The sequence below is a fragment of the Phymastichus coffea genome, unplaced genomic scaffold (genome assembly GCF_024137745.1).
Source record: "Phymastichus coffea isolate CEN01 unplaced genomic scaffold, Cenicafe_Pcof_1.1 PCOF00117, whole genome shotgun sequence".
NCBI classification, from domain to species: domain Eukaryota; kingdom Metazoa; phylum Arthropoda; class Insecta; order Hymenoptera; family Eulophidae; genus Phymastichus; species Phymastichus coffea.
This window is the reverse complement of record NW_026706928.1, coordinates 688,939-714,069: the sequence shown is the minus strand read 5'-3', so window position 1 is coordinate 714,069 and position 25,131 is coordinate 688,939. Positions and strand designations below refer to the sequence as shown.

At 46.5% G+C, this 25,131-nt stretch overlaps 2 protein-coding genes across 5 annotated transcripts in view; one reads left to right on the top strand and one right to left on the bottom strand.

Annotated features, from left to right (window-relative positions):
• Window positions 1-6,734, bottom strand: part of LOC131670881 (probable JmjC domain-containing histone demethylation protein 2C) — a gene marked incomplete at its 3' end in the record, with an annotated part of 31,463 nt that extends 24,729 nt beyond the window's left edge. Inside the window, exon 1 of the mRNA XM_058946857.1 lies at window positions 6,207-6,734. Coding sequence (XP_058802840.1) covers window positions 6,207-6,362 — 156 coding nt within the window. The remainder of the gene's footprint in view (window positions 1-6,206) is intronic.
• Window positions 6,735-9,008: 2,274 nt separating this feature from the next.
• LOC131670929 (uncharacterized) lies at window positions 9,009-25,078 on the top strand. Of its 4 annotated transcripts, none has more exons than XM_058946940.1 (9): window positions 9,009-10,155; window positions 15,723-18,795; window positions 18,871-18,950; window positions 19,127-19,361; window positions 22,141-22,255; window positions 22,317-22,461; window positions 22,545-22,707; window positions 22,840-23,812; window positions 24,077-25,078. In XM_058946940.1, the coding sequence occupies exons 2-8, from the start codon at window positions 18,535-18,537 to the stop codon at window positions 23,737-23,739; spliced, it is 1,899 nt and encodes a 632-aa protein (XP_058802923.1). In that variant the 5' UTR covers window positions 9,009-10,155; window positions 15,723-18,534; the 3' UTR covers window positions 23,740-23,812; window positions 24,077-25,078. The 4 variants fall into 4 exon arrangements, with proteins under 4 accessions (XP_058802923.1, XP_058802924.1, XP_058802922.1 ...); XM_058946941.1 differs by having other exon boundaries at window positions 9,018-10,155; window positions 18,723-18,795; XM_058946939.1 differs by lacking the exon at window positions 9,009-10,155 and adding an exon at window positions 15,040-15,263 and having other exon boundaries at window positions 22,840-23,794.
• The last annotated feature ends 53 nt before the right edge of the window (window positions 25,079-25,131 follow it).

Below are 25,131 nucleotides of genomic sequence, written 5' to 3'. Positions count from 1 at the left end.
AGCCTTATCTTTATTTTGCGCGCAAAGTACGCTTTGTACATAGTCGAATGCAGATAGATTTGATTTAGAATTCGCCTCCTTCGCATTGTAGCCTTATTCGAGCGTTTGGTTCGCCTTCGGTTGGCGTTTGTTGTTCGTTTCAATGCATTATTATCAAGCTGACTATTCTCATCAGCGCTGAAGCTTCTCCCTGTATTATTATCGAGTTCATTTATTATGAATTCACGAATTCACCGCGATTCGTCTCTAATCGCTTCCCACAAATCAAGTCACAAAAAGAAAAAAGGAAAAATCTCTTTCCCCGAAGAGACCCATCAGAAATAAATTCTTGCCGGAGAAGAAAAGAAAGACATCGGCGCTCGGAAAAATTCCGAAAGAATAGTTTTCGGGGGCACACGCACACGGAAAGTCATCCACCACAGGCACGCATGAGCTCGTATGTGTACAGAGGCGCTTCGGATGTGGAGGAGTAGGGGAGCGAGAGAACCGCTCGGCCGAGCAAAGTCCCGTAAAAGTAGGACTCGGCGAGCGCGCGACTGGGTCGACGACCGCCGAGCGACAGAGAAAGAGATATATACTCTCTTCTCGGCAACGGAGAGTCGCTTATATATATATATGTATATGTATACACATATATACAGGCATAACGTTCCCTCACCAATGCTGCGGGGGTTGGCCTTGGACACATTTTTTCTTCTCGGCGTAGGGGGTGCTGCACTGACACATAATAGATGAATCTACAAATCGAAAGAAAAAGAAGAAGGAATTTTTCCTTCTCGTTCGTGGAGGCTTCGAATCTTGGTGAGTTTTTCTCAACCTTCCGCGTTATTTAACGTACGGTCGCCCCACTTTTCTTTGCCGTGCACGTGGAGGAGGAAAAAAAAATTTAAGATAAGCTTTGTGATTTATTTTCCCAGCGATTACGCAGCATTTCATCTCAATTGCGGAGATTGACAATCGAATAGTCTTTTTTCTCTCTCTCGAAAATTTCACGCGTCAAGTAAGCTGTAAGGTAAATAGAAACGTCGGGGTGGAAAACGAGGTGTTACGATAAAACAAAAGCTTAGTGATAGGCCAGCTTGCGTATTGTTTTTTTTCCAGTGAGCACGACATTAGAAATACTCGCGATTGGAGACATTTGATCGCGAGTCGAAATGTCAAGGTTACCAGCACCACTCACGGGAGAGGGTAAACAAATTCTTTTGCTCGCGCGCGGAGAGGCAAAACGAAATTGCGTCAGCAATTGGAAATACGATCGCCTTTCGAGTTTTTTCGCCCCTCGCGCGCACGTACACAGAGCGAAAGGCAAACAACGACAACGACGACGTCGGCGACGACGGTGACGACGACGACGACGATGACGACGATGGGGACCTTAAATGGCTCTCGGTGCGCGTATCCTAACGGTGCAGCGCACCGTATTCATGTGCGAGGGGGACAGGTGCCACGAAGCTCTTGTAACCTCTCTTCTTCTCCCTGACTTTTTTTCTTTTTACTTTTTTTTTCTATTTTGAGAAACCACCATATTTCCGGCTCTCTCTCTCTCTCTCTCTCGAATTGCAATTCAATCTTCTCGCAATGCTGGCGTGGGCGATGCCAACTTTTTCTTCCCTCTTCTAGTCGCAGCGAATTTGCTAGCGAGATTGTATTTTGATAATGGCTCATTGTTGACGATATACAATGGCGCTTTGTTTTGTATTCCGACTTGGCGCGGTGGTGGATTTTTTTTTTGCTTTCGCCGTTGGTTGGCAAAAAGCTGAGCGCATCGCGACGTTTCATTGGTGATTCGTTTCACTGCCCGTTTTTCTCGCGACTAGTGCTTTGCGTAAATTTTATCTGTTGCCGGGGAAAAAAACGTTTTCGTGACAAAGTCTGGCTATGCGATATAGAATTCTCTCTGCCGAGTTGCGGCAGCAATTGGATTAACGTGAGGTTGATGAAATTTGGTCAGTAATCAGGATTGCTGTAATGTACTTTTTTAAAGCATTTACCAGACTTTTTCGAGATAATAATAACGAAAAATTCAAATTAAGGAAATACCAAAGAAATTTCTTTTAACAAACTTAACGTATAAATGAGCAATTTTATGAAAATATCCATTGACGCGTTGCTGTTAACAAAAAACACGCAAATGATTTCCATCGATAAGTTCTATTTATTTCAATAGAAACGATACAAATCACTTTTTCGCGACTTTTCTGTAATCTACAAACTTATCTGGTTTCTCGAATCGATGGTAATCCCGATAATTGAGTAACGAGCGGAAAGTTTCTTATAATTTATTTATGCGTTAGCAGTAGTAGAATATCGCCTCATTTACAACTTCAACTGAAGCAACCACGATGAAAGCCAAGACAAAATCATCGTGACGCACGATCGGTAAACGTTTTTGGAGAAAGTCCGTCGAAGCGTCAGCTCATTTCTCAATCCAAACACAATTATCTTTGCCACCTGCACTCGAGAGCGAAAAATAAAACAATCCGAGAGCTAAAAGCGGTCTGGCGGCAGCGAGCATCAAGGCTAAGCCCCAAAAAAGGCACAAAAGCCGCGCAGCCGCGGCGGCAAGGAAAGCCATCGTGTTTTTTTTCCCCCTCGCGACTCCGTTTACCCGAAGTCGGTCGATTCACCGCTCGCGCGCGCGAGAGGTTCCGGTTTCTGACCTTGATTCCCCGATGGAAGTAGGCATCACTGTTGCCGTCGCACGAAGCCGGAACGAAGCCGCGCGTCGAGGCAAGTAGTTGCGCAATCACGCGTCGAAGTTGATCCACATTCGAACCTCGCGGCGACACGCCCCCCCCCCCTGCCCCGCCACACACGTACACACATCTAATCTCGATTTTTCGCCATGCTTCGGGCGATAGTCAAGACGGCGAGTCGAAGATCGAACCGTTCGCTCGCCGTTCGATCCACGCGTCAGCAGCGCCGGAGCCGAAACCGAGCGAGTCGCCAGATTCGCTTTTGTTCGGGAGAGCGGCCGCGCGCGGCGATAGATCGAGCGATCGAGCGCCGCGCGCAAACATACCAGAGCTCCGAAGTTGCGCGCCGCCCCAAAACTGGCGCGTCATTCTGGGAGCGGGATAGCCGGTGATCGCGCTATAGTTACGCGTGCACATCGAGCGACCTTCGCGGCGCAGACTGTCCTTGAAATTATCACGCGAAACATCCCGCGCGCGAAGAGAACTTCTCGCGCACGCGCGCGCGCGCACACGGCGCTATTACGTGACATGCTTTATGTAATTTTTCATGATCGATGAGGCGGAACTGGCGCTGTCGCGTGCGCTTGCGTTGCAGGTGGCGTTTCTCCGACACGTCGACGGGCTCGCGATTCGCCGGGCGAATTTCGCGGTAGTCAGCACTCGAGTTTTCTCCGTTCACGCTCGCGCGAGCTTTCTCGCCTTTTGATACGCCCGAGCCTCGAATGGAACTGCACGCGAGGCGCCTGCGGAGACTTGACGGCTCGCTACCCGTAAAGCAACGCCGTTCGCCGCGTAAGAGGGTCAATCTTGCGCTCCCGTCCCAGAGTCCCGGGAGGCCTCCAAGTTTTCCGAAGTTTCCGCGTCGAATTGACAGTGAAAGAGAGAGAAAGAGAGAGAGAGAGAGAGAGATAGAAGCGGAATCGAAGCGAATCCCGTGGTCGCCGAAAGCTCCCTGCGTTCTCTCGCGCGAGGCGCGCTCTCGAAAGAATTTTCCGGTCGAGTGAAAGTAACTGCGCTCGCGCGGCACAAGCACACGCAGCCTACTTCGCAACTGCCTGAGAGAACGACGAAGGCTTGCCTGCGGAGTTGCGACGAGGAGGCACTGGCAGTGACTCGAGCATTTTGCGACGATCCAACTCTTGGCCATCCCCCCCGCTCCTCCAGTTGTCGTTCGCTCGACATTCAAGTGGGTCGAGCGTTGAATCAAGGGCGCTTCCAGGCGTTTTTCGTCCTCCTCGCGGATAACGGCCGACGAGATTCTTCGCGAAAGCCGCCATTGGAAACTTCGCTTCCGCGCCGCTCCAAAGCTGAATACGCAAATCCGAGCGCGCGCGACCTGCTCCTCTCTCGAGCCGATTTTTGCTGGCGAGTCACGGCCGTTTCCCCCATCGATCGCGCACCCACGCAGGCATTTAAGCGCGCGGGGCGACGAGCAGAAGGTAGCTGGCCGTCACCGCTATCGCCTCGCGCTCGTCGTCGCGGTAATGACGCGCGAGAGCGCAGCGGCGAGCGGTGGATCGTGTCGGAATCGCTTAAAAGCGCGTCGTCCGATTAACGGTGCCCTGCGTGCCTCGGTTTATTACGCGCGCGTGTGTCCGTTTCGGAGAACTGGAGCGATCGCCGCTCCAAGGAGAGTGAAGGGCGCAGGTTCGGGAGCGCACGGCTCGGCTTTTCGGATTCGCGGAAAGCGAGCCCCGGCATGTTGATGCTTCCTCAGCAGAGGCAGGAGCGCGGTTGGCGCGCTTTCGTTCGCGAAGAGCGCACCTCACCGCACCTCGATCGCGTTAGAGGATTACGCCTGCGTTGCCTGCGTTGGCGCGCCGCTCGGCTAAGCCGTCACGTGCGCGACTATCAATCGGCGTCCTCGAGGCGGCGTGCGTGCGTGACCTATAGCGAGCCGTTAATGAAAAAGAAGTCGGGAATGTCGTTTGGCCGGAATCCCCCTTGCGAAGGCGCGATTTTTCCTCCTCCCAGTCAGAGGCCCTGCAGCGAGTCTGACCCCTCGCCAGTTGAATTGCCATCGATTTCTCCCAAGAAACAATGACCTAAAAGAATGCGGGCTTTTTTTGCTAGCGCGAACCGATGGAGCACACATCAGAGCTAGAGCGTGCTCGTTTAATTATAACGGTTAGATCAGTGGGAGAGAAAACTGTAAGCTGGTTTTCCTCCGCACGACGCAAAATATTGACGCAGCTTTTCCATTTCACTCGCCAACCGTCATTGAAAACACGAGGAATGAGAGATGCTTGCGAGAAATCCGTACAGTCAAAAGGGATTTTTTTTACAAATCAACTTTTTTCACACTCGCCAACTTTACAGTTACAAAACTTACTGAGTCTCGTTGTAACGCACGCAGAGAAAGACAATTCATAACGAAAGTGATGATTCAGAAATATCTATGTGAAAACAGAAACTTTCGAATGTTTTCCCGAAATTCGAAGGCCCATTATATTTTCGAGCAATGGTTCCTGAATTTTCACGGAGAAAAACCACAACAAAACTAAAACAGTAACCAAACGGTCGCGTGTGCGCACGAGACTTACGCAAGAGTTCTGCCCATGGCTTTAACGAGGCCTCTGCTTTTCCTTGCAACGCTAATTGGCCTTTTTTCTCTCCTTTTTCACGTGTGGGGGCTCCTGAATGTCTTTTCGCTTCTAAAGACTCGTTCAGAGAAAAGAAAACTAGAAAAGAGTCTTGTATTCATCGAAGGAGTTGTAATTTAGGTTGTGAGAGTTGTTATGCAACGCGCTATTCTGTTTGAAATACCAATGTGCCCAAGATTTTTCAGAAAAGTACGCTTTTCAATGACTCAGCGCGCCACGGCTGATTCACATGCCAGAAAAACAAACAAACTTTTCGGACGTCGATTCCCCTCGTGGATATAACTTTATAGTGCTAATCTTCGAAATTCTTTTCACTCGGCGAGGCGACAGGCCGTGGCTTTTCTTTTTTGTCGTTGTTACTTTTTCGACGCCGTGCCCTTCAAAAGCGGCGTGCACGTGGCGCGTCGATGACGCTGGCATTAGCATTTGTTTTTGCGGTTTACACTTCGGGGTCTTCAATGAGTAAGGCGAATAATATTCAATTGAAATGAAAGCAAACTGATTCACAATTTCATAGTAAAAAGTAATAAGTCGAGTCGACTCTATATAAAAATTCATTTGCATTGTAAATTTCTAATCTAAAATATGTACGTAAAAAAATTATACAAAAAAAATCAGCTATTCAGAGAAATATTAAAGAAGCTTCTTTACAAAAAGTAAACTTTAAAACTCAAAATTCTATTGGCCACCAAAATTTCGAAGAGTTCGTTACGATTCTCCAAATTACTATCTCAAGTACACCGAAAGACTAAAGATTTCCAAAACACGGAGTCGTCTTACATACAAGCCACTTCTACAAACACTCAAAAGAAGAAACAACGAAGATTCGTTCGTACAATGACCTATCACGGGAGGTTAATGCACCCCTTTGTGTATATTTTTTTATAACAAAAAAAGTATAACTCACTTGGAGGTCTGGGCAAAGATTATCCCTGTGGCTGGCAGCGCGTATGACTCCAGCACGCCAACCCCACTCGGCAATTCGGTTGAGCTTGAGCTTCGAGAAGCCGCTCACCGAGAGGAACCTCTTGCCCACCATCTCCTCGCGGTACTTGTACGCCATGATCTCTTTTCTCGCACTCGTCAACTGCACAACATCGATATATTTTTTTTCCTAACACTTTTTCTCCTCTCCTTTCTCTCTTCTTTCTGCGTACTGGATGTAGCACTGGTATATACAACACTATTTTTCTACTTTTTTTTATTTATTTAATCGCACTCTCGATGCGGCCGTGCCATGATGACCGTCGTTGTACAAACACGGAGCCAAAGAGAGGAACAAGAGAGAGTCTTTTTCTTCTCTCAAACAAAAACAACACACAAAGCACTTTTTTAATTGCTATTATTCTCTCGTAAATTTTTCCCTCGGCAGCTGAATTATTATTATTATTACAACAGAGTAACGAAAAAAAAGGCGCGCCTACAGTCACGACCAGCTTGCGATATCGCGTAGCGCGCACTGACGAGAGAGCCACCAACACGCGAGAGAGAGCGCGAGTCAGTCGACAAGAGTGAGAGAGAGGAGAGAGAATCATGTGCGAGCGAGCGAGAGAAAAGATTCGAGGGGAGGGCGACACGACGTACACGCCCCCTCCTGGCGTTCAAACATTATGCTGCACCGACAATCAACTACTTTCGGACGAATAGTCAACGTGGAATTCGTGGAACGTTATTTATTCTATTTTTATAGGATTTTCGAAAAAGTCGTGATTTACTGAGCTATTTTTAAAAGCATTATTATTCAAACCGCTGGATTCTCTTTGCTGTACGTTTCGAACGTTACTCTTTTTTTTCCTGCATCGGGCATATTGCGATAAATGTTTGTTATTCGATGTGTAGAGAGTCAGGGAAAAAAAGTTGATAACGGTTGCCTCAAAGGCATCAGTTGGCAAAAAAATATGCGGATTATTAAAAATAATCGGCCACTTTTATGCGCACACACACTCTCTTTCTCTCCTCCCACGGGATTGGTTTAAAGTAGAGCATTCATCAGAAAACACGATTAAAAGATAACACAAAAGGTCGCGTTAGATTTTTCGTTACATAACGTTTTTCTAATGTATTTACCGAGATAACGCTCGTAACACATTAATTCGAATGCGCAAGGTAAGAAACACTCGATTCGTAAACTCCTGTGCTTGTCGAAAAGTCTTGGCTCGCTTCGCGGCGATCTTTTCTTCACTTTAGAATGCCAATCATCATCGCGCCTGATAAATTATTCTTTCGTCGCACGTTATCAGCGCTACTTTTATTCGCAAAACAAAAGTTTTCTCTTCACTTTTTCTTGCGTCGACGTTCGCAATGTCGAAACCAAAGCCGTCGACGTCGATGTCCTGAAATTCCGCGTAGGTTAATGATCTCCGAGGCTCCTCAAGAGATTGGGAATATTTTGAAATCGATTCTTGTCGTATTCGTCACGTTGGGATCTTCTGAAAGACATAATCCCGTAGCTACCTGCTCAGCTTGAATAGAGGTACCTGCTGCAATATATAAAGAGCTCCCTTTTCTTCCGAGGGTCTCGCGATGCACATGTAGGTTTCCATTACTCGTCTAAGAGAGTCACAGCGAGACATCACAGCTGTTTTACCGAGCGTCAGGTGATTGCATTTAATTATTTATTCGGTCGCAACGGTCAAGCGCAACGATTGCAGAGTGAATGGAAAATGCATATCGTTGATTCCTCCGTTATTTCCTCGATAAGCGGTTACGTGGTTTCACTCGAAGCATCGATAGTCGAGAATTGCTCGTTGACGCTCGTTCGCGGAGGAAAACGTCCGATCGCTGGTCGTTCTTATCTAATGGGGAGAGAGATAAAGAGAGAGAGAAAGAAGCAAAAAATCACACTTGACAGATTTGAATCTGGCCACCGGGCGCAATCGGCAAAGCGATTCGCACCGGCGAAACCGACGTGAAAGCGGAGTCGGTGGAAAAGCTTCGCAACGGGACGTCTGGCGGCGTGCCTCTCTCTTTTTCTCCCTACTTCGCTCGCTCTCTTCGGCGGCGAGCGGCGGCGGAGGCCAAGACGTGTGCCGGAGTGGGGGGCCAGTGCTCGATTCTCCATATTTTTTTCGTGCGCGGGGCAGTGGCCCTGGCCAGACACGCGCTCAGGTGCGTCTGCAGCGCCCAGCGTGTGCACCGATTTTTACGTGTGTGCTTGCCCATCGAAAAAAGGGGATCGACTGAGCTTCGCATGCGAAGGGCCTTTTTTTTCTGCTTTCTCAGCTCGATACAGGTCACGGTATTGTATTAGAAAGGTTGATACGCTTTTATTTATTAATTTTTTTTTTTTTGGAAAACTCATTTTATTATTTTATTTTAACTTACATTTCTATGCATGCCTATGAAATTTATCAATGCAATCTACTTTTTAGATTTTTTTATCGCACTCAATTTTAAATGACTTTAGGTGAATCAGTCAATTGTGATAAATAACTAATTTGGCTATTTCAAAGATTTATTCATGTTACTAAAATTCGTAAGCAATTATAAATGTTGGAATTCTCACATCTATCCAATATTTTGAACAAATCTTGTTTCCACTTAATTAATTGAGTTATCCTGCATTTTTGAACCGAGATTTTATTCTTCAAGATGTGAAAAAATACACTATAACTTCGGTAGCTTTATAAAGTCACCTCACCAAGACACTTTTTGATCACACAAATAGACAAGTTATTACTAGGTTAATAGAATCATTATCACTTTTAAACGGAGTACGAGCCCGTGATAACAGCAAATACATACGCCATTACATAGGTTGCGATTGTATGTATCACAAGTCAATCTGCATTACAAATTTTTATATTAGACGCGTTTAATGTTTAATCATAACGTATTGATGCAACAACATTGACGAATAGTGCAGAATTTATTGTGACAGTTGACTTTGAGCCACTCACGCCTGATCCAACATAAATTCTACAAGTTAATGTAAACGAAACATCAATCAACGAGCAATTACCTATTACTATTCCTTATCTTTATTTTCCATTGGTTGTTGATAGATACTTCTTAATTCATTGAATATTTTGTATAATTTTTAAAGTTTAGATCTACATACTAATGCGAGTAAAAGTGATTCATGTTCATATTTTTTCGACGAAATCTTAGACTTTTGCTAGGACAACTATATACATTGAATACAATTTTCGGCTGCTCCAGTTTTGACTCTCACTTAACAACTGATATAAAGAAAAGAAGATATAAAATTTTAAATCTTCTTAACTTGGTTTGAATGTACCGATAGTTCACAAGATTATTAATTATTTGTGGCGATAATAATTTTAAAAAATGTGCTTAACTTCCGCTAGTTGAAAAAGATCAATTAAGGAAATCAAAATTAACATTGATTATACTAACCTACTATTCCATTTAGAAGCGCAATAATTTCCAACTAAAAAATCGCAAAACCAAGACCTGTCTCACAGTGCAGCAACATATTATACCCGTCCCTGTACCATAGCACGTGATGAAAACAGAGCTACGTCACACACAGCCTACACTAACGTTCATTTCGTACATCGACGGCAGCGCGGCGGCGCAGAGAGAAAGAGAGAGAGAGAGAGAGAGAGAGAGAGCGAGAACCAGCTGCTTCAGTCGCTCAACATGGCTGCCATCGGCCAGTAGTAGCTAAGTGAACTCTGCTCAGACAGAAACAATCTCTCTATAGGTGCGTGCGTGCAGCTCGTCAAATGAAGATTTCGTGATAGACGAAAAGAAACATCTGCGGGTGCGTCGTCTTTGCTCTTCCTCTGGGCTATCAAGGCGAGCCGTTTGTCATTTATTGTCGCTGGGGTTTTGTGCGCGCAAGCGTGCCTTTTCGCCATGATCTCGTCCATCGTCTCTCGTCTCGTCATGTGAGTATCGCAACAAATTTTCACGTACGCCCGCGGACTTGCGACGACGTTCTCCTGCGAATCGACGAACATCGCGAACGAGTTTACCGCGACAAGCGATCGTTGTCATCGTCATTGTACATCAAAAGAATGTCAACAAATGCCCATGCCATTGACACTGTTCTGCTACCGTATCTTCCTTCGCTGTAAACAAAGGATTCGCCGTAATAACACGTATATAGTCAGTGAAAGTGCAACGCTCTCGGAACGACATAACCTTGCACGCACGCAATTGCCTAGAGCAGTACGATTACGCGCGAGAGAGAGTGCGCAGCGGCGTTCCGCTAGTTTATTTTGAAACTTCCAATTTCCAGGCTCGAGAAACCGTTACGAGATTGGTGCTTCTCATACGAATTTCCGTCCTCTTCTTTGCGAAACCACCGTTACGAACTGCTTCGAAGAAATTTCATAGCGCGCGAGTGTCCTTGAGAAACTGGGTACTCCCTGACCGCTTTTGCGCATAGGTATAATAAAAGTGTTGCGGATAATCAGAACGTGAATCTCTTGCATGCACATCGATCGTTATCTCGAAGAACGACGAATATCCTTTGCATGTTTCTCCAGCGAGATAGCATTTTTGGCAGCAGGCTCGTTCCTCGGGCAGACGGACAAGCATACAGACACGCGCCAAAGGTGTATTTCAGTGGAAACGGGGTTAACGAATTTCTACTTTTCCCCGTGGCGGAGGAATGGTTTCTCGAAAAATCACGAATCCGCCTCGGCGCTGCGCACTATAAATAAGCTGTGGCGCTCGGGGAGCGCGCGGAGAGTAGTTCGGCTCGAGCTTGCAAGCGGCGTTGAACGAGGGAAAATGCTGCGGAATTTAAAAATCTTTGTGTCGCGTGATTGTTTTTGTTTACGTTTCATTCATTTATACTTTCGCGAAAATCGTTATCGCTACACCAGCGCACTCTCGAACACATTCGAGTGGACTCGTCTTTGTTTTACGAGCATGGAAATACGCGTAACCGCCGTGTTATTATAACGGACGAATTGCAGCATCGGTCAGCTGATCTGCCACGCGATTCCTTTGTGTCTTTGTTCTTCGTCCTCGGCACAGCGCTTCGTCGTTGTCGTCGTCGTCGCCGTCGTTGTTATCTTTTTCTTTGATCCATTTGCAGCCTTGGCGCGGACCGCGGAAAGAAAGGCGCTGACGCATGGTCGAGCGGCCGCTCAGCTGCACTTGACTCGGATGCAAATGGCTTTGTTCGCCGAGGCTGCGTACGTCCATCGAATTCGTTGTCAGGCGCGCGTGTCATGCTTAATTCAATTCGGCCGACTGTGTATTTCTTTTTTCTTGTTTTTTTTTTTTTTTTTTCTTTTTTTTTTCTCGAGGCGAGAGCTCGCGCGGGCCACGGCGAGTATCTGGCCGTTGACTGTCGCGCGATCGACGGGGAGCGCAGTTGCGAAATTGCCGGCGCGTCGTTCGGACGAACAAGCCTGGCATTGTAGCGCGACGACGCCCGCGCGCGAGCAATTGGAAAGGGGCGTCGCGTTTCTTCACCGACTCGCCAAGAAGCGAAGCGCTCGAGAATCGAGACGGTGAATCGGATCTGGTTGCGCTGCTGCGAATTGACAAGCCGTGCAATTAAGGCGAGGAAAAGGCGAGATCGGCGAGAATGTCGAAATCGAGCGCCGAGAATCCTTGTGCAATCCGAATGCACGAGGCGGCGGCGCGAGCGAGCGAGCGTCTATCGTGAATGAAGTTCAGCCTTGGAATACGCGCGCCTTTCAGTTGCTCCCCCTTTCCCCATTCAAGTCCGCGCGGCGAGATTCGCTCTGTTGGATTTCGCGCGACGAGTAACGTTGCGGATCGCGTTGCCCGCACGGGGACTGCTGACGGACGATGGCTCTTCTCGCCGGCCGTTCGATCGATTCCGAGGCGGAGTTCCAACGCGGCAGCTGACACTCGCGCCTCTCCGCGGGGTGGCGAATGACTTAGGCGCGCCGTGAGCAGCGAGATCTTCGTCATTAGTCGGCCGAAGGGGAAAAGGAGCGCGAGCGTTGACGCAACCGACGACGTGTCATGTCGTCGCGCAAGGTGTCGCATTGGCCTCGCCGAAAAAGGCGCAGCACGACGAAGCGACGCGCACGCTTGAGCAGGTCGCCGCGGACAGTAGGTCGACTCGCGAGGACCTTGGCTGAGTTCGCCAGGCAGAGTTCCTTTTTACTATCCCTTTTCTGGCGATTTCTTTCCATCGCGACTTTGGCGCCGACTTTACTCGCTGCCAGGTCTTTTTTTTTCGTTGATTGAGAATTGTGTTGATCGATTGGAAATAAAGATTTAGTTCTCTTTTTGGATGTTAATTCTCGATGAAATTTTGAATGAAAAGCAAAATGAACATCGAACAATTACTTCGTTGAACCTATAGTCGAAAATCAATACGAAGAAAGAAAAAAGGAAAAGAAAAAAGCGAAACCTAACAAGCCTGCATTAAGCTCGCAGTCTCTCGTCCTTTATAATCCCCTCGGGCAGTACGCGCGGCCGTTAATTCGCCTCTCCCTCGGTTGTTTTTTGTCGCTCGTTGGATCGATGGCGCGCGTCTCTGCGCAACGAGGGCGCACAGCGCAAGTTATACGTGCATACACTGGAAAATCAAAGCGAGGGTGGCAACCGCCGCGGAATCGATATAAAGTCGCGGGAGCCGAGGCTGCGCGCGGCTTGTTTACTTTCTCTCGGAGGGTTGCCGTGGAGGCGAATCTCACACGAGAGCTACGTCGCTTGTCGGTTGTGGCATTATATTTTTTCTTTTTTTTTTTGTTTCGCGTTATAAATATCCTCCCGCTTACGTGTCGACGCTAGAAGTCCACGGTTGCCTCGTCGCATTATCGAAAACAAAAAGAGCGCTCGCAAGACCAGCCTTGGCGCGCGGCAAACTTCAAAATCCACTTTCCAAGAGCGCTTTTAAAGAAAGGAGCTAGAGGCGCGCGCCTGGCCGAACAGCTGATGCTTCTTCGCGTAGGTGAACACCGCAGTATGAAAAATACGCCGACCCTTTCGCGGTGGTTCTTCTATTTTCTCTTTCGTGTCTCTAACCCCTTCGTAGAGGTTAGCGACCCACGCGGTATATATACATATTGCGAGCTTCGAGGTCAGTTGGTAATTTTTTTTCTCTTTGTCTCTTACTAAAATCTTCTCGGGTAGATTTTTGCTAAAATTTAGTCTGACGTGGCTGACACGCGCGTTTTATTAAGAAAAAGAAACTGTGATTTTATCGGATTCGTTGTAATATTTTTACAAGTCATGCACGTTGTATCGTTTACTTCTTCAATCATTTTCGACCGTCAAAGTTCTTGGGTTAAGAAAAAACCAGCTGCAATTCCTCTGTTGAAAAGCTTTTTCTTAAATGTAGCAGCAACTTTCTGAAAATTCATTATTTTTCTCAAAATAACAATTTTCTTTATATTGTCTTTCTCAAATTCGAAATAATAAATAAGAAAAATTACGATTTCTTTCCAGAGCACTTTTAGTTGCTTCAATTTAATAGCGCTTTGTTCTTATCTACGTCCCGTTCTAATGACCCAATTTACTGCAGCGACAATTTTAATGACACTGCCGAAAATAACGTCCACGAGTTCTCGGCGAAGTGGCGATAATTATGCGCAATTGCAGCACGAGGAAAATCGCCGCGGGGATACGCATCCAAATCTCCCGATGATCAATTTCCTCCCAATTAGCCTCTAAGCGCGGCGGCAATTAACAGCGTGCGCAACTTTAGGACGTTAATTCGTCGTAGGAAGTGACAGTGCCGCGCGAGCAGTGAGTCACGCTCGTACCTCGATGATCTCGACTCGTCGAAACTGTTGCGCAAAGCGCGCGCGCCAGCCACGATGCGATGCTCACGGTGGTATCGACACGTTTTCACGATGACAAGTCGATTGATGGATTAGCCTTTTGTGCTTCGGTCGAATGATTCGCCGAAATCCGCTTTCAACGATCTGGATTATTTGGATACGCATTGACGCGTGGGGCTCGTCCGATGCTTATTTCCCGTGAAATTCACTTAGACTGATCGATAGCCTTCGGGTGATATTTTATGATTATAGATTTTTATGACGAATAAAAATGAGATTCATCGACAGTGTTGTCGCGGCAGCCACACTGATGGTGCGATATAAGGTCGTATCAATTTCCACGTCAATTCGTCGGCACATTTTTACTTGAAACTAAAGTATGCCAAAATGTGTGTCGGTCGCTTTGTTGAAATTACTTCCAATTAAACATTGGAAATTCCGAACAGATTTTTACGACTTCGTTTTTTGGCAGCATCACGGGAAATCGTACAGTTAATCCGCAATTTTGGCTTTTCGGACAATCTCTAGCTCCCAATTCTAAGGAACGAAAACGAAACGCGAGTAACAAAAAGTAAATGTTATTATAATAATCTCGCGGAATCCATGACGGAAATAATGCCAAGCGCGCTCTGAAAACAAGTTGAAGTGTTTAAAATTAATCCGAGAGTCAACGTCTCTTCTCCAGGAGCAACGCGCCTTTGTTTATCTAAATCGGGAGGAAAAACGAAATGTAGCTGGCCAGCTGCGCGAAGATGCATTGAACATGCTGGAAAGGCGGCTTGACAATTAAATTTCTACCAGTACGAAAATTGAATCGGCAATTAATTTCTCTCAGCATCCTGTCAACGGAATTCCCATTTTGCCCGAGTAAGAGGATCGAGGCACCCGCGCCGTAAATCAGTCTCAAAAATAACAAGTCAACTCACCGGAACAAATATAAGATCGTTCCGCGTCACCGTGGGCGCCGTCTCACTTACGGCCTATTCTCCAAGCAGCAAAAGAAATAGCAAATTACTGGGTATCCGTCACGACCGCCAGTTTCGTCGAATCGCGCTCTATTTCTCCGCCGTGGCTTCCCCTTCCTCGCCCCGTGGCTCTCTCGTGAGTTGCGTCTCTTTAAATATAAATCCGGGAGTGGCCCGCAAAGCTTTTCAGTCTTGGCGTCGCGACGCTCGCGAACGACTCGTGGCTATTAAACTTTTCGCACGAGAGACGCCGAATGGTGCGCACGCGGCTTGCGGAATAGTACTCTGATTTTTGTGCATTTGAAGAAAGTATGTATACATTTTTTTTAAGATTAAGCTTCCTTTTTCAACGTTTTCAAGTTTCCTTCTATGTTTTGAATAAGATTGAGTCGAAAGTTTTCCTATAAATATGTTTTATTATTATATAAAACAATATTTGTAGTATAATAACATATTTTACCACATTTTTTCACATTCAAATAGCTATCATTCACTCTCAACTCTGAAATGTTGCTTTGTTATTTTGATGATTGGTCGAATTAGTTTCCAGATTTTTATTATCTCGTTGTGATTATTACATAAAAAATTTTCATTATGGGACGGACAATTAAGGGATGTTTTATCCAAGTTATTAATAGTAGCAAATAATTCCAATGTATAAAAAAATATTTGACAAAACTTTTGAATCCCTATCAATTTTTTCATGCGCACTTAACAATCAATTCGAAACAAAACAAAAGTAAAGAAAAATAATCATTTGCAATACAGGTACGGAAGTGAAACTGTCAACCGCACTTCAGTCGAAAATTCACCAAATCGGCAAAGAAAATAAATCACAGCGTTGACGGCGAAAGCATAGTAAAAGTATATCAAACACAAGTGAATCGCCTTCATGACGTAAAATACGTCGTTCAACGTCACGCATAGTTATATTTATAAACAGCCCAGCGAAAAGTGAAAATCTAACGTGCTAAGGAGAAACGACGAAAAGTTTATCCGTGACGTTTTCAGAAGCTCATTGGCGCGCGATCAAAAAATCAACGTGGGAATTCCAGTAGCTTATTAAAATATAAAATAAAACACATTGTTTATAAAAAGGCAGCTAAGGGAGTTCGTTGCACCCTTGTTGAAGTTTTATGAAAAGATTCAAGGAATACACGAGTCGTTTCAGCGGTAGGCTCTTCGGCAGATGCAAAATGACTTGTCCAACACGATCTTCATCCCGGGCTTCGGCACCAGTTATCGTGCCGAGCGTCGCTCACTACTCGCGCAATTTTCACGCCCCCGTGTTCAAAACTGTCACCGTTGTCAATACGCTGACCGTTGTGATTCTTCCCGCGCCGCTGAAGATTAATCACGGAGACACGATGTGAACATTTGACTTTTGAGATGTAAAATGAGATTACTTTGGGTCTATACTTAAAAAAAGTCTTGAATTTGCTGTATGCGCGAAACAGTTGTTTATTTAAAGCGTTAAATTATTATCAATTGGAGAAAAATTTTTTGGTCTTCGATAAATATTTTTAAGAATGCAACGAATTAAATTTTTCTTTACTTGGTACTTGACGGGTGAACATGAAATGAAAACACTTTTACAATTGCGTTTTTGGATAACGTTCACAAAAATGTATCCAAAGTAAGCCTTATTTTTTCCTACTTAAATAGTTTATACAGAAACGTAGGATGAAATATTAAATAATCTACTATATTCTTCTCGATACATGGACTCAATCAAAGTATTATTCTAGTCAGCAAAGTGTATCGCGCGTCGATTTCAGCTTTTGAAATTGAAAATACTCAATCGATTTACTTTTTAAGACGACTTGCATTTACCGTAAAAGTCATATCTATGCCTCGACGACAACGACGACAACAGAGGATGTACGAAAGAATACAAGGACGCGCGTTCGATCGTCGACTCCGCAAAGTTTGTCGCGAGCGCGCGTTTGAAATTTTTCCAGTGACAGTTGCATCGACACACAAGATTGTTTATTTTATCTTTCCCTTTTTATTTAAAGCGTATCTATCTTTTACATAATCTCGTTGACTAACGAGCTGCGTGCGCTTATCGACGTTGTGTTTCCTCATGTACGATGTTTATGCATTGGCGTGCACTGTAGAAGGATAGCGCAATAAATTGATAAACCGGCCCTGTGGTCTCTGTCCCTTGACTGCCAAAACCCGCACCCGCCGAGAACAACCGAGCCGACGAGGACGCGCGCGCGCAACAATCGAAAGCGCTTCGCTCTCTAATAATAAACGCGGGCCCCGGCGTTCGCACTGGCCGAGGAGCCGCCCTAAAGGCCAATGATCCTCCCGTCCGAGAATAATCCGCGCGGCGCTGCTTTGTTTCGCGGAGCGCGCCCCGTCGCGAGTCAGCTGTTTTGACGTCGGCCTCGCCTTTCGCCGCGACGGCATGCTCGTCCATTCCGTTTGCCACCTCTCGCCGACGCTCGCTGGGCCCTTGCTAAGAGTCAAACGCTCGGCCCCCGGCGAACGAGCGATGCGCGATCTTGACCTCTGCTCTCCCGCCGCGGACGCAAGAATAGCCGCGCGAGAGAGGGGCGGAGAATCCGACGAAAAAAATGCAGCGTTCGAATTGGTTTTCTATTCTGATCTCACCGCGGACGGGTGCGACGCGGAGAGCCTCTCGGATTTATCGACCGGCCGTTGGAGGCGCGAGTACGCTCACTTTTGGCGCTGCTCTGGCTCAGAAATCCCGATCTTGAGATTATCCCACGCGGCAGAGTGGCTAAGAAAAAGGACGCGCAGACGCCCGAATCAAAGGCGTCGTCGTCCACGCGGACGAAAAGAGAGAGAGAGAGAGAGAGAGAGAGAGATGCTGATTGATTGCGTAACCTCGTCGACATTGCCCGTAATCGTCGAGTTACCGGCGTCGTCGTGGTCGCGGCGGCTCGCTCGATTCGAGTTCCGCTCCAGTCGACGGCTGATCGTCGCGTAGGCCCTCTCGCTGCGACGAGCCACAGCTGATCCGGCCGAGTGCCGCGCGGAAGCTCGCGAACGCGAATGACGCGAGTAATCGTATCGAATTCGGAGCGAGGTATTTACGGAAAGGCTTTCACAGCGAAGCCGGACTTTACGGACCCGTAAAATCTCGTCGCAAACGGCTTTTGTTCACTTTCCGAAACTCTCGGCGATTCCGTTCGTCTCGTGAAAAGACGAATCGAAATTCCAGAGTCGGTCCCCGGGCGACGAGCTGCCAAGCTCCATCTGCTGTACAAGCAATCTCAGCGTCTATTCTTGCGAGCCCATGCCACGCGAAAGCAGCACCGTGCCGCGTATATAAGTTTACGCAAGCGCTCGAGCGAAAAGGGCCATCGCCGAGCGCGAGGGGGAGGGCAAAGGGGGTCAAGCGAGCTAAAAACCGGCGGCCGACCCGCTTGTCCGCCTCGCGGGCGCAGCGAGCGCGGCGGGCGCGACGGCCGAAATAGCGAGCGAGCGCGCGCGCGCGCGCACGCGGGGCTCGCTCAGTGCGCGGCTGGAAGCTCGCGATCTCGGCCGGGCGCACGGTGCACGCGCGGCTCGCGAGTCGCGGCCGCGGCGCAAGACCGGACGAGCCATGCCGGCGACGAGGACGCAGCAGCATAGGCTCGAGCCGACGCGGGCGCTGGCGCGCCTGTGCCTGCGCTGGGCGCGCGACTCGCTGCCGGTCGGCCTGACCATGGAGAACGTCGGCGCGACGAGCGTCGCCGCCTGCCTCGTTCTGCCCCGAGTCCTCGCTCACTGCCTGCTCTATCCCCTTTTCAGACTCGTCTTCGGCACGCTCTACCCGGCGTACGCCTCGTACAAGGCCGTACGCACGAAGAACGTCAAGGAATACGTGAGTACGACGCCCCTTCAATCGCAATATTTCCCGCGCGCTTCCTCTGACGCGCCGTTCGGCTTTTTCGCGCAGGTCAAGTGGATGATGTACTGGATTGTGTTCGCCCTGTTCACCTGCGCCGAGACCTTCACCGACGTGTTCTTCAGCTTCTGGTAAGTGGCGGGCGAGGCTCGCTCGAGTCGTCGGCGCGCGTCGGCCGTCGATCGGCCGAGCAGACCGAGGCGACGCGCGCCGACCCCGAAATGGAATTAGAATGTCTATTTTGCGTCCTCGCTCGCTCGCTCGCTCGCGCACCTCTGGCTCGCCTGACGCGAGCGCCGGCTTGCAGGTTCCCGTTCTACTACGAGATCAAGATCATCCTGGTGCTGTGGCTGCTGAGTCCGGCGACCAAGGGCTCGAGCATCCTCTATCGGCGCTTCGTGCACCCGGCCCTGTGCCGCCGCGAGGCCGAGATAGACGAGGCGCTGGCGCGCGCCACCGAGCAGGGCTACTCGGCGGTCCTCCAGCTGGGCACCAAGGGCGTCAATTACGCGACCACCATGCTCATGCAGACGGCCATCAAGGTATTGCGCTCAGTCGCGTTCGCTCGCCTTTGTCACCCTCTGCCCTTCATCCGACTGTGGATCGACCGTTTTGCGCTGCCGAAGGAAGCTCGCCACCTACGGACGACGACAGTGTCCTTCCAGTAAAATGCTCGATTCACAGTGCCTCCTTTGAGCATGGTTTTTTTCTTCCAACTTTTCAATCGCAAATCTCTCTTTATTTGATCGATACCTTTGAGCGGAGCGCGCATCTTCCGACGACCGAATTCATTGTACGCAAAGTAAAATGAAAGTCTTCCGTTGCCTCGGCAACAATTCTACAGCATGCGCAAAGCTCGCCGAATAAATAAGCAAAAACAACACTTAATTCTTGCTTGGTAACAATAATTCGCTAATCACGCCGCACCACCATGTGTTTGTTTTTCTTCTTGTATCGTCACCGTCCACGATCATCGCCATCCATCGCCCACCTGTGTGCATCTAACCGATTAAACAAAAACCAAAATGAAAACCATCGCGTACAAAACTCAACAACGAAAACAAAAAAAAAAAACGCCAAAACAAAGAACCTGCCGAGCGTGGTACCGTTGAGCACCAGCCAATCAGAGTCGGCGCTTTCCAGCTCAGCCAGCAATCAGCGCTCAGCGACGACGGAGAAGACGAGCACGGACGGGGGCGTCCCGTCGAAGACATCGCGAAGGCAGCGTCGACGCACTAAGAGCGTCGAGGCCCTGTGCGGCGAGGTACGTCACGTTACCACCTACGTCGTCGATGAGAGCGACGAAGGCTTGTCGCTCGAGGAGGAGGATCTCGAAATGAGCTTCGTACTGTCGACCGACGACACGACCGCCGACGACAACATCGACCAGGACGTGACGGATGATTTTAAGATACCGCAGGCCATCGGAAAGACCACCAGGAAGGCTAACGCCGACAGGGACAACTCGGTCACGCGCAGGAAACCACCGAGGACTCGCGGTCGGGCCGCTCGGGCCGCTCGGGCCTCCGGACTCGAATCCGATTTTAGCGACTAGGACAACACCCGCGACTCGCCGTCATTTCTCCTTTGCTTGCACGTGTGATCTTTGTTTTGCGCGCGGTGCTGCGCCGAAAGCGACACGCGTGCAATCAAAATAAAATACTTTCCTTTTTCAAATTGCACAAATGCAGGTTTATTTTTGTCGATCGCGGGTGACGTGCTGATCGCAAGGCTGCTAAAAATCGAACAAGAGAATAGTAATCGCGAGGGAATCGTTGTCCTCCGGTGCATTTTTGACAAATGAGGGAAAACTTTGCAGGACAACGGTTTTTCAGCGAATTTAATCTAGTTTAACTACATGTACATCCATTGTTCATTTGTTAGAATAATAATGGTAAATATCACGCTAGATCTCTGGAAATTTTCCATTCGAAATGCGTACGATACGTACGCGGAAGACTGAATTTGTAAAGAGAAAATCAACGGACAAAGTCAATGAAAAAAAAAAAAGGAGAAATATGTTAATGTACGCAAAAGCATCAAATGATTTTCTCACTGTCGTTCTTTCTTAGTAGCCTGTTTTTTCTTTAATATCATGAATACAAAACTAGTCGATCTAAAGATTAAAAGATATCACATTTTTTAGTTTGTACATCTTTAACGTCGATAACGAAGGTTTTTTGCGTTTTTATTCATGACTCATATCTGAGAACCGAAGACTTCTTTAGCGACTATAGCTGTAAGAGATTTAAGGCTAAAAAAGAAAATACAAAAAATAAAAATACGTAGTGCCACACGATTGTGCCTTCTATTTGACTACAATAATGAAGAGTTGTGATATCGTGAAACGTCGAGAAATAAGTTTGCTCGTTCTGGACATTGCCTGTAAACTAATGTTTAAAGAAGACAAACTTATTTAGATAACGTTTATTAGTATAAATATATAAACAAAGGCGTGCGATTTTTTGATTAGAGAGCCCTATCAGACTATCTAGATCTTAGTATTAGTTGTTCTTCGACGTTTTTTTAAGCAATACGATTAAGAACTATCTTCTCTCTTTTTTTTATTGCGTAAGTTTCTACTTCAAGGACAAACCCCAAAGATTTTTGTTTTCTCGCTTTCTTGGAATCATCAAGCGACGCAACTTTTTTTCTCACATAATTATAATAACAATTTTCAAAGTGATTGATAATAAATATGCAATTTTATTAATTTTTACGCCTAATTCACTGCAACGCTTCGTCCCGTATCCCCTTCTCGATCCAAAACCTGTGTAACATTTAATGAGACAATTCAGCAAGACTAATAAAAAGGCTGTATCGTCAAGAGAATTAATAATTGCAAAATTTCGTCGCCTATCAGCAAGTAATTATCGTTGAAATTGCTCGAACGGAAACGTACTTTATTAGGGCTTCGACTAATTAATCGGCGTATTTTCTTATTAATTTGTGCTGATTAGCCACGCTTACGAAGTTAAAAAACAAAAACAAAAAAACAACAATTTTCGCTGACTACCGCAAGAAGGCTGCAAGTTGTAATTAATGCGAGATGCGATGGACTGACAAACGTTCTCGGCGCACACTGGTGAAGGCCCGATAACCTAATTAACCATTTTTTTGTTGGTAAGCTTTTTTATTTCTTTTTCTTCCCTTTATCATCGTTTATTTATCCCCTTTTCGTATATCAAGCACTTTTTTTCTGCATGCATCTTATAAGTGTCGTAACGTTGACAATCTATGAAAAAAAGGAAAAAGAAAAAATAAATTGGAACACGATTGCGCAAAGGCACGTTGTTGACGGTAGGCGAAACTGTTTCGCAGGGAGGCGGTGGTCTGGTGCAGCAGCTCCGCAAGAGCTACAGTCTGAGTGATCTCGTCGGCGAGAAAGAGGACGAAAACCGTAACGTCGACGTGATTGACGAAGTTGATCTCGAAGGTGAAGAAGCCTGTCGAGCTGAGAAATGCCCGTAACTACATTGAATCTTTCATCTTTGCAGAGCCACGTCGAAGAGAAAGAAACTGCCGGAGAAACTACAGTCCACGACGAACCCAGTCGACCAGCGATCACGTCGGACTGTATTTTGCCGAAGTTGACGTTGACATGAGGAAGTCGAGGTCGAGGGACCCCGTTGGCAGTTTGACGTACGTACGCAAATCACCCACGCGCGATCGATCCATCTATTTCTCTAAAAAATAGGCAGAACAGTTTCTTCTCTTGCCAACAGAAATATCAAATCTTCGGACGACATATCGAGTGGCTATAGCAGCGGCGAGGCACTGCAGTCGCAGAAAAATTCCATTAACGGCGACCATCTGGTACGGACAGCCAGTGTGGGTGCGAGGAACCGCGCCAGTAAGCCACGACCTACCGCGAAGAAAGCTGCGGAGGTAACGCCACTTTTTCAAGCTAGCTCCTGCATTATTTTTTTATTTTTCATTTTTCGAACGAAAACCTATCATTCGCACGTACGCAGTGCGTTGTAGTCATGATGTTTTTTTATTTACAAACTCACCAAAAAGGTCGACGAAACGGAGGGACCGGAGATCAGCGAGACACTCCCAAATCCTTTCGCCCTGCTAAATACCCAACAGACCCTCGAACTCCTGTCGTTCCTCTCGCGAAATAAAGAATATTTAGGAATGCTTCATCATCAGCAAAACTTGAGTGATTCCGACGACGACAGTTCTACCCTCAAAGCCGATACCCCGACTATAAAAGTTGATGACGCGAAAGGATCGGTAATAGACGTTAAAGTCGAGGAGGAGGAAGTTGCTGAGCCGAAACAACAAGAATTGAAAATCGATGCAGACGAGATTTGCTCAGATAAGCTTAACAGGCTGAAGGAATTACTCGACAGTGCTAATAAAGCCGTGGCGACGATGGTTGGGTCTCAAGAAAATTTGACTGACGCCGGGATATCGATTGTTCAAAAAACTTGCAATACATTGGAGATTAAGACCAGTCCAAGCATTTCGAGGAGCAACTCCGATTGTAGCATCGAACGAGCTGGCAAGTATCACAAGAAGCCAGCGCCCAAAGCGCCGGAGAAAGAAGAATCGTCGCAGGATGAGACCGAAGGAAGGGCGCTGAAAGCCACGTTGGTCATAAAAACTGGCAGCGTGAAAACTCTAAGCAGCAACGCAGCCGTGGACGCGGTGATCAAACGCCGCAAGAGGTCCAGCGCTAAAACGGCGGCTAGAGAGAGCTTCTCCAAACTCCTCACCATACCAAAGACCATCTTCCACAACGCCTTTCACAAAGACAAGGACGATGAGAGCAGCTCATCGAGTCGCGAAAACATGGACGTCACTGAAGTCCTCGCTAACACTGACTCTTCCTACGTCAGTCTTAGATCCGACAGCATAGACGGAGATGTCGGTGCAATGAAGGGCAAAGCAGAGGCAGAGACGGATGTTTAGAACCCATTCCCTTCGTCCAATTTCCTCTCCCCGATCGAAAAAAACAACACCCGAGGCAAGCGACGACCACCATGTATGAGCGTTTGTTGAAAAAACAAAAAGTGTGTTGACTAACGCCAATTTCCCAGTTGCAGTTGACGAATTCTATATTAATACCTTATCTATATCATAGGAAGTTGTTTAATATTTTTTTTTCATTTAGTTATGACGGTTTACTAACGAGTGTCTCCTTAAAACAAACGTTATTTTCTCACTTAAGCTTTAATTTTTTTGTGTTTAATTTCACAAGCTACATTTCCGATGGAATTTTAAGACAATGGCGCTCATTTCGTTTCAGATCACGAATTATGCCACACTGCCGCGCAGCAAGAAGCCAACCAAGAAGAAGGTCACATGAAACCAGTAGACGAATCGAGAATGCCGGTTGCCAAATTGAAGCTTCAATAAAAAAAAAAGAAACATGGTTTTTACGAATTGTGCACGCGCGTGCGTTGGAATTTCTTCTTCACGTTACTTTCTGAACGCTTGCAAAATGCACTTCCGTACATTTTTATTTTTACGATAGGCAAACGAAACAAAACATGACGTATGATTCTAGTCACGTAATACTGGAAACGTCCATGATTATTGCTTATGGCGCACAACTGAAAGCGTTGCTTATGTTTTTGAGGAATAACCATTTTTTTGTTCTACTAACGTTTTTTAGCGACAAGATTGTAAAGCACAAGAGTTCAGTACTGATGTCAAATAAGACTTGAAACGAAGGTGATGAATAAAAAGCGACGAGCAAATGCCAAGAGAAACATTCAAATTCCAGTGAACCAAGTATTATTGCGTACTTTGGTATAATGCTATCGCTTTTTTCCTCCGCGAACAATAAATTATAAGTCGGTTAATTATTGTTAGTCGATATAAAATGAGTAGTCTATATCGTATGTATATCTACCTAAGCAATTCTAAAACGACTGGTAACGTGATTAGTTTATTAATACGTAAGAGAGCGCAAAATTCGCAAACGAGGTTTATAAACATATCTTTTGCGCTTTTCTACCAGACCATGAAACCTCGCGCCAAAAAATAAAAGAAAGATACTTGTCCTGCATGTGTATACTGATCGATTCGTAGAATCGTCGCATGTTTTGTTGAAGACTCGGAGGAGAGCCGTGAATTGAGTTGTTTTCACTGATCAAATCAGACAATTCATCGCCAAGGAAACGGCGCTATAAAGTATTAATTCGTTGAACTGTTTTCTATCTTCTCTATCGTATAAGAAATGTTTCGATGTGTACATTGTCTCGAAACTCGTTTGTAGTTCAATAAAGAAAGCAATGTTAATGTGTATACGTCTATCTATCTCACTTTTTTTTTATTATCACTTAACTATTCAAATAA

Coding starts and splice junctions, on each gene's coding strand:
- LOC131670929 (XM_058946940.1), top strand. CDS start 18,535: ATGCCGGCGACGAGGACGCAGCAGCATAGGCTCGAGCCGACGCGGGCG. Junction 22,462..22,544: donor GACCCCGTTGGCAGTTTGAC/GTACGTACGCAA, acceptor TCTTGCCAACAG/AAATATCAAATCTTCGGACG. Junction 22,708..22,839: donor CCGCGAAGAAAGCTGCGGAG/GTAACGCCACTT, acceptor CTCACCAAAAAG/GTCGACGAAACGGAGGGACC.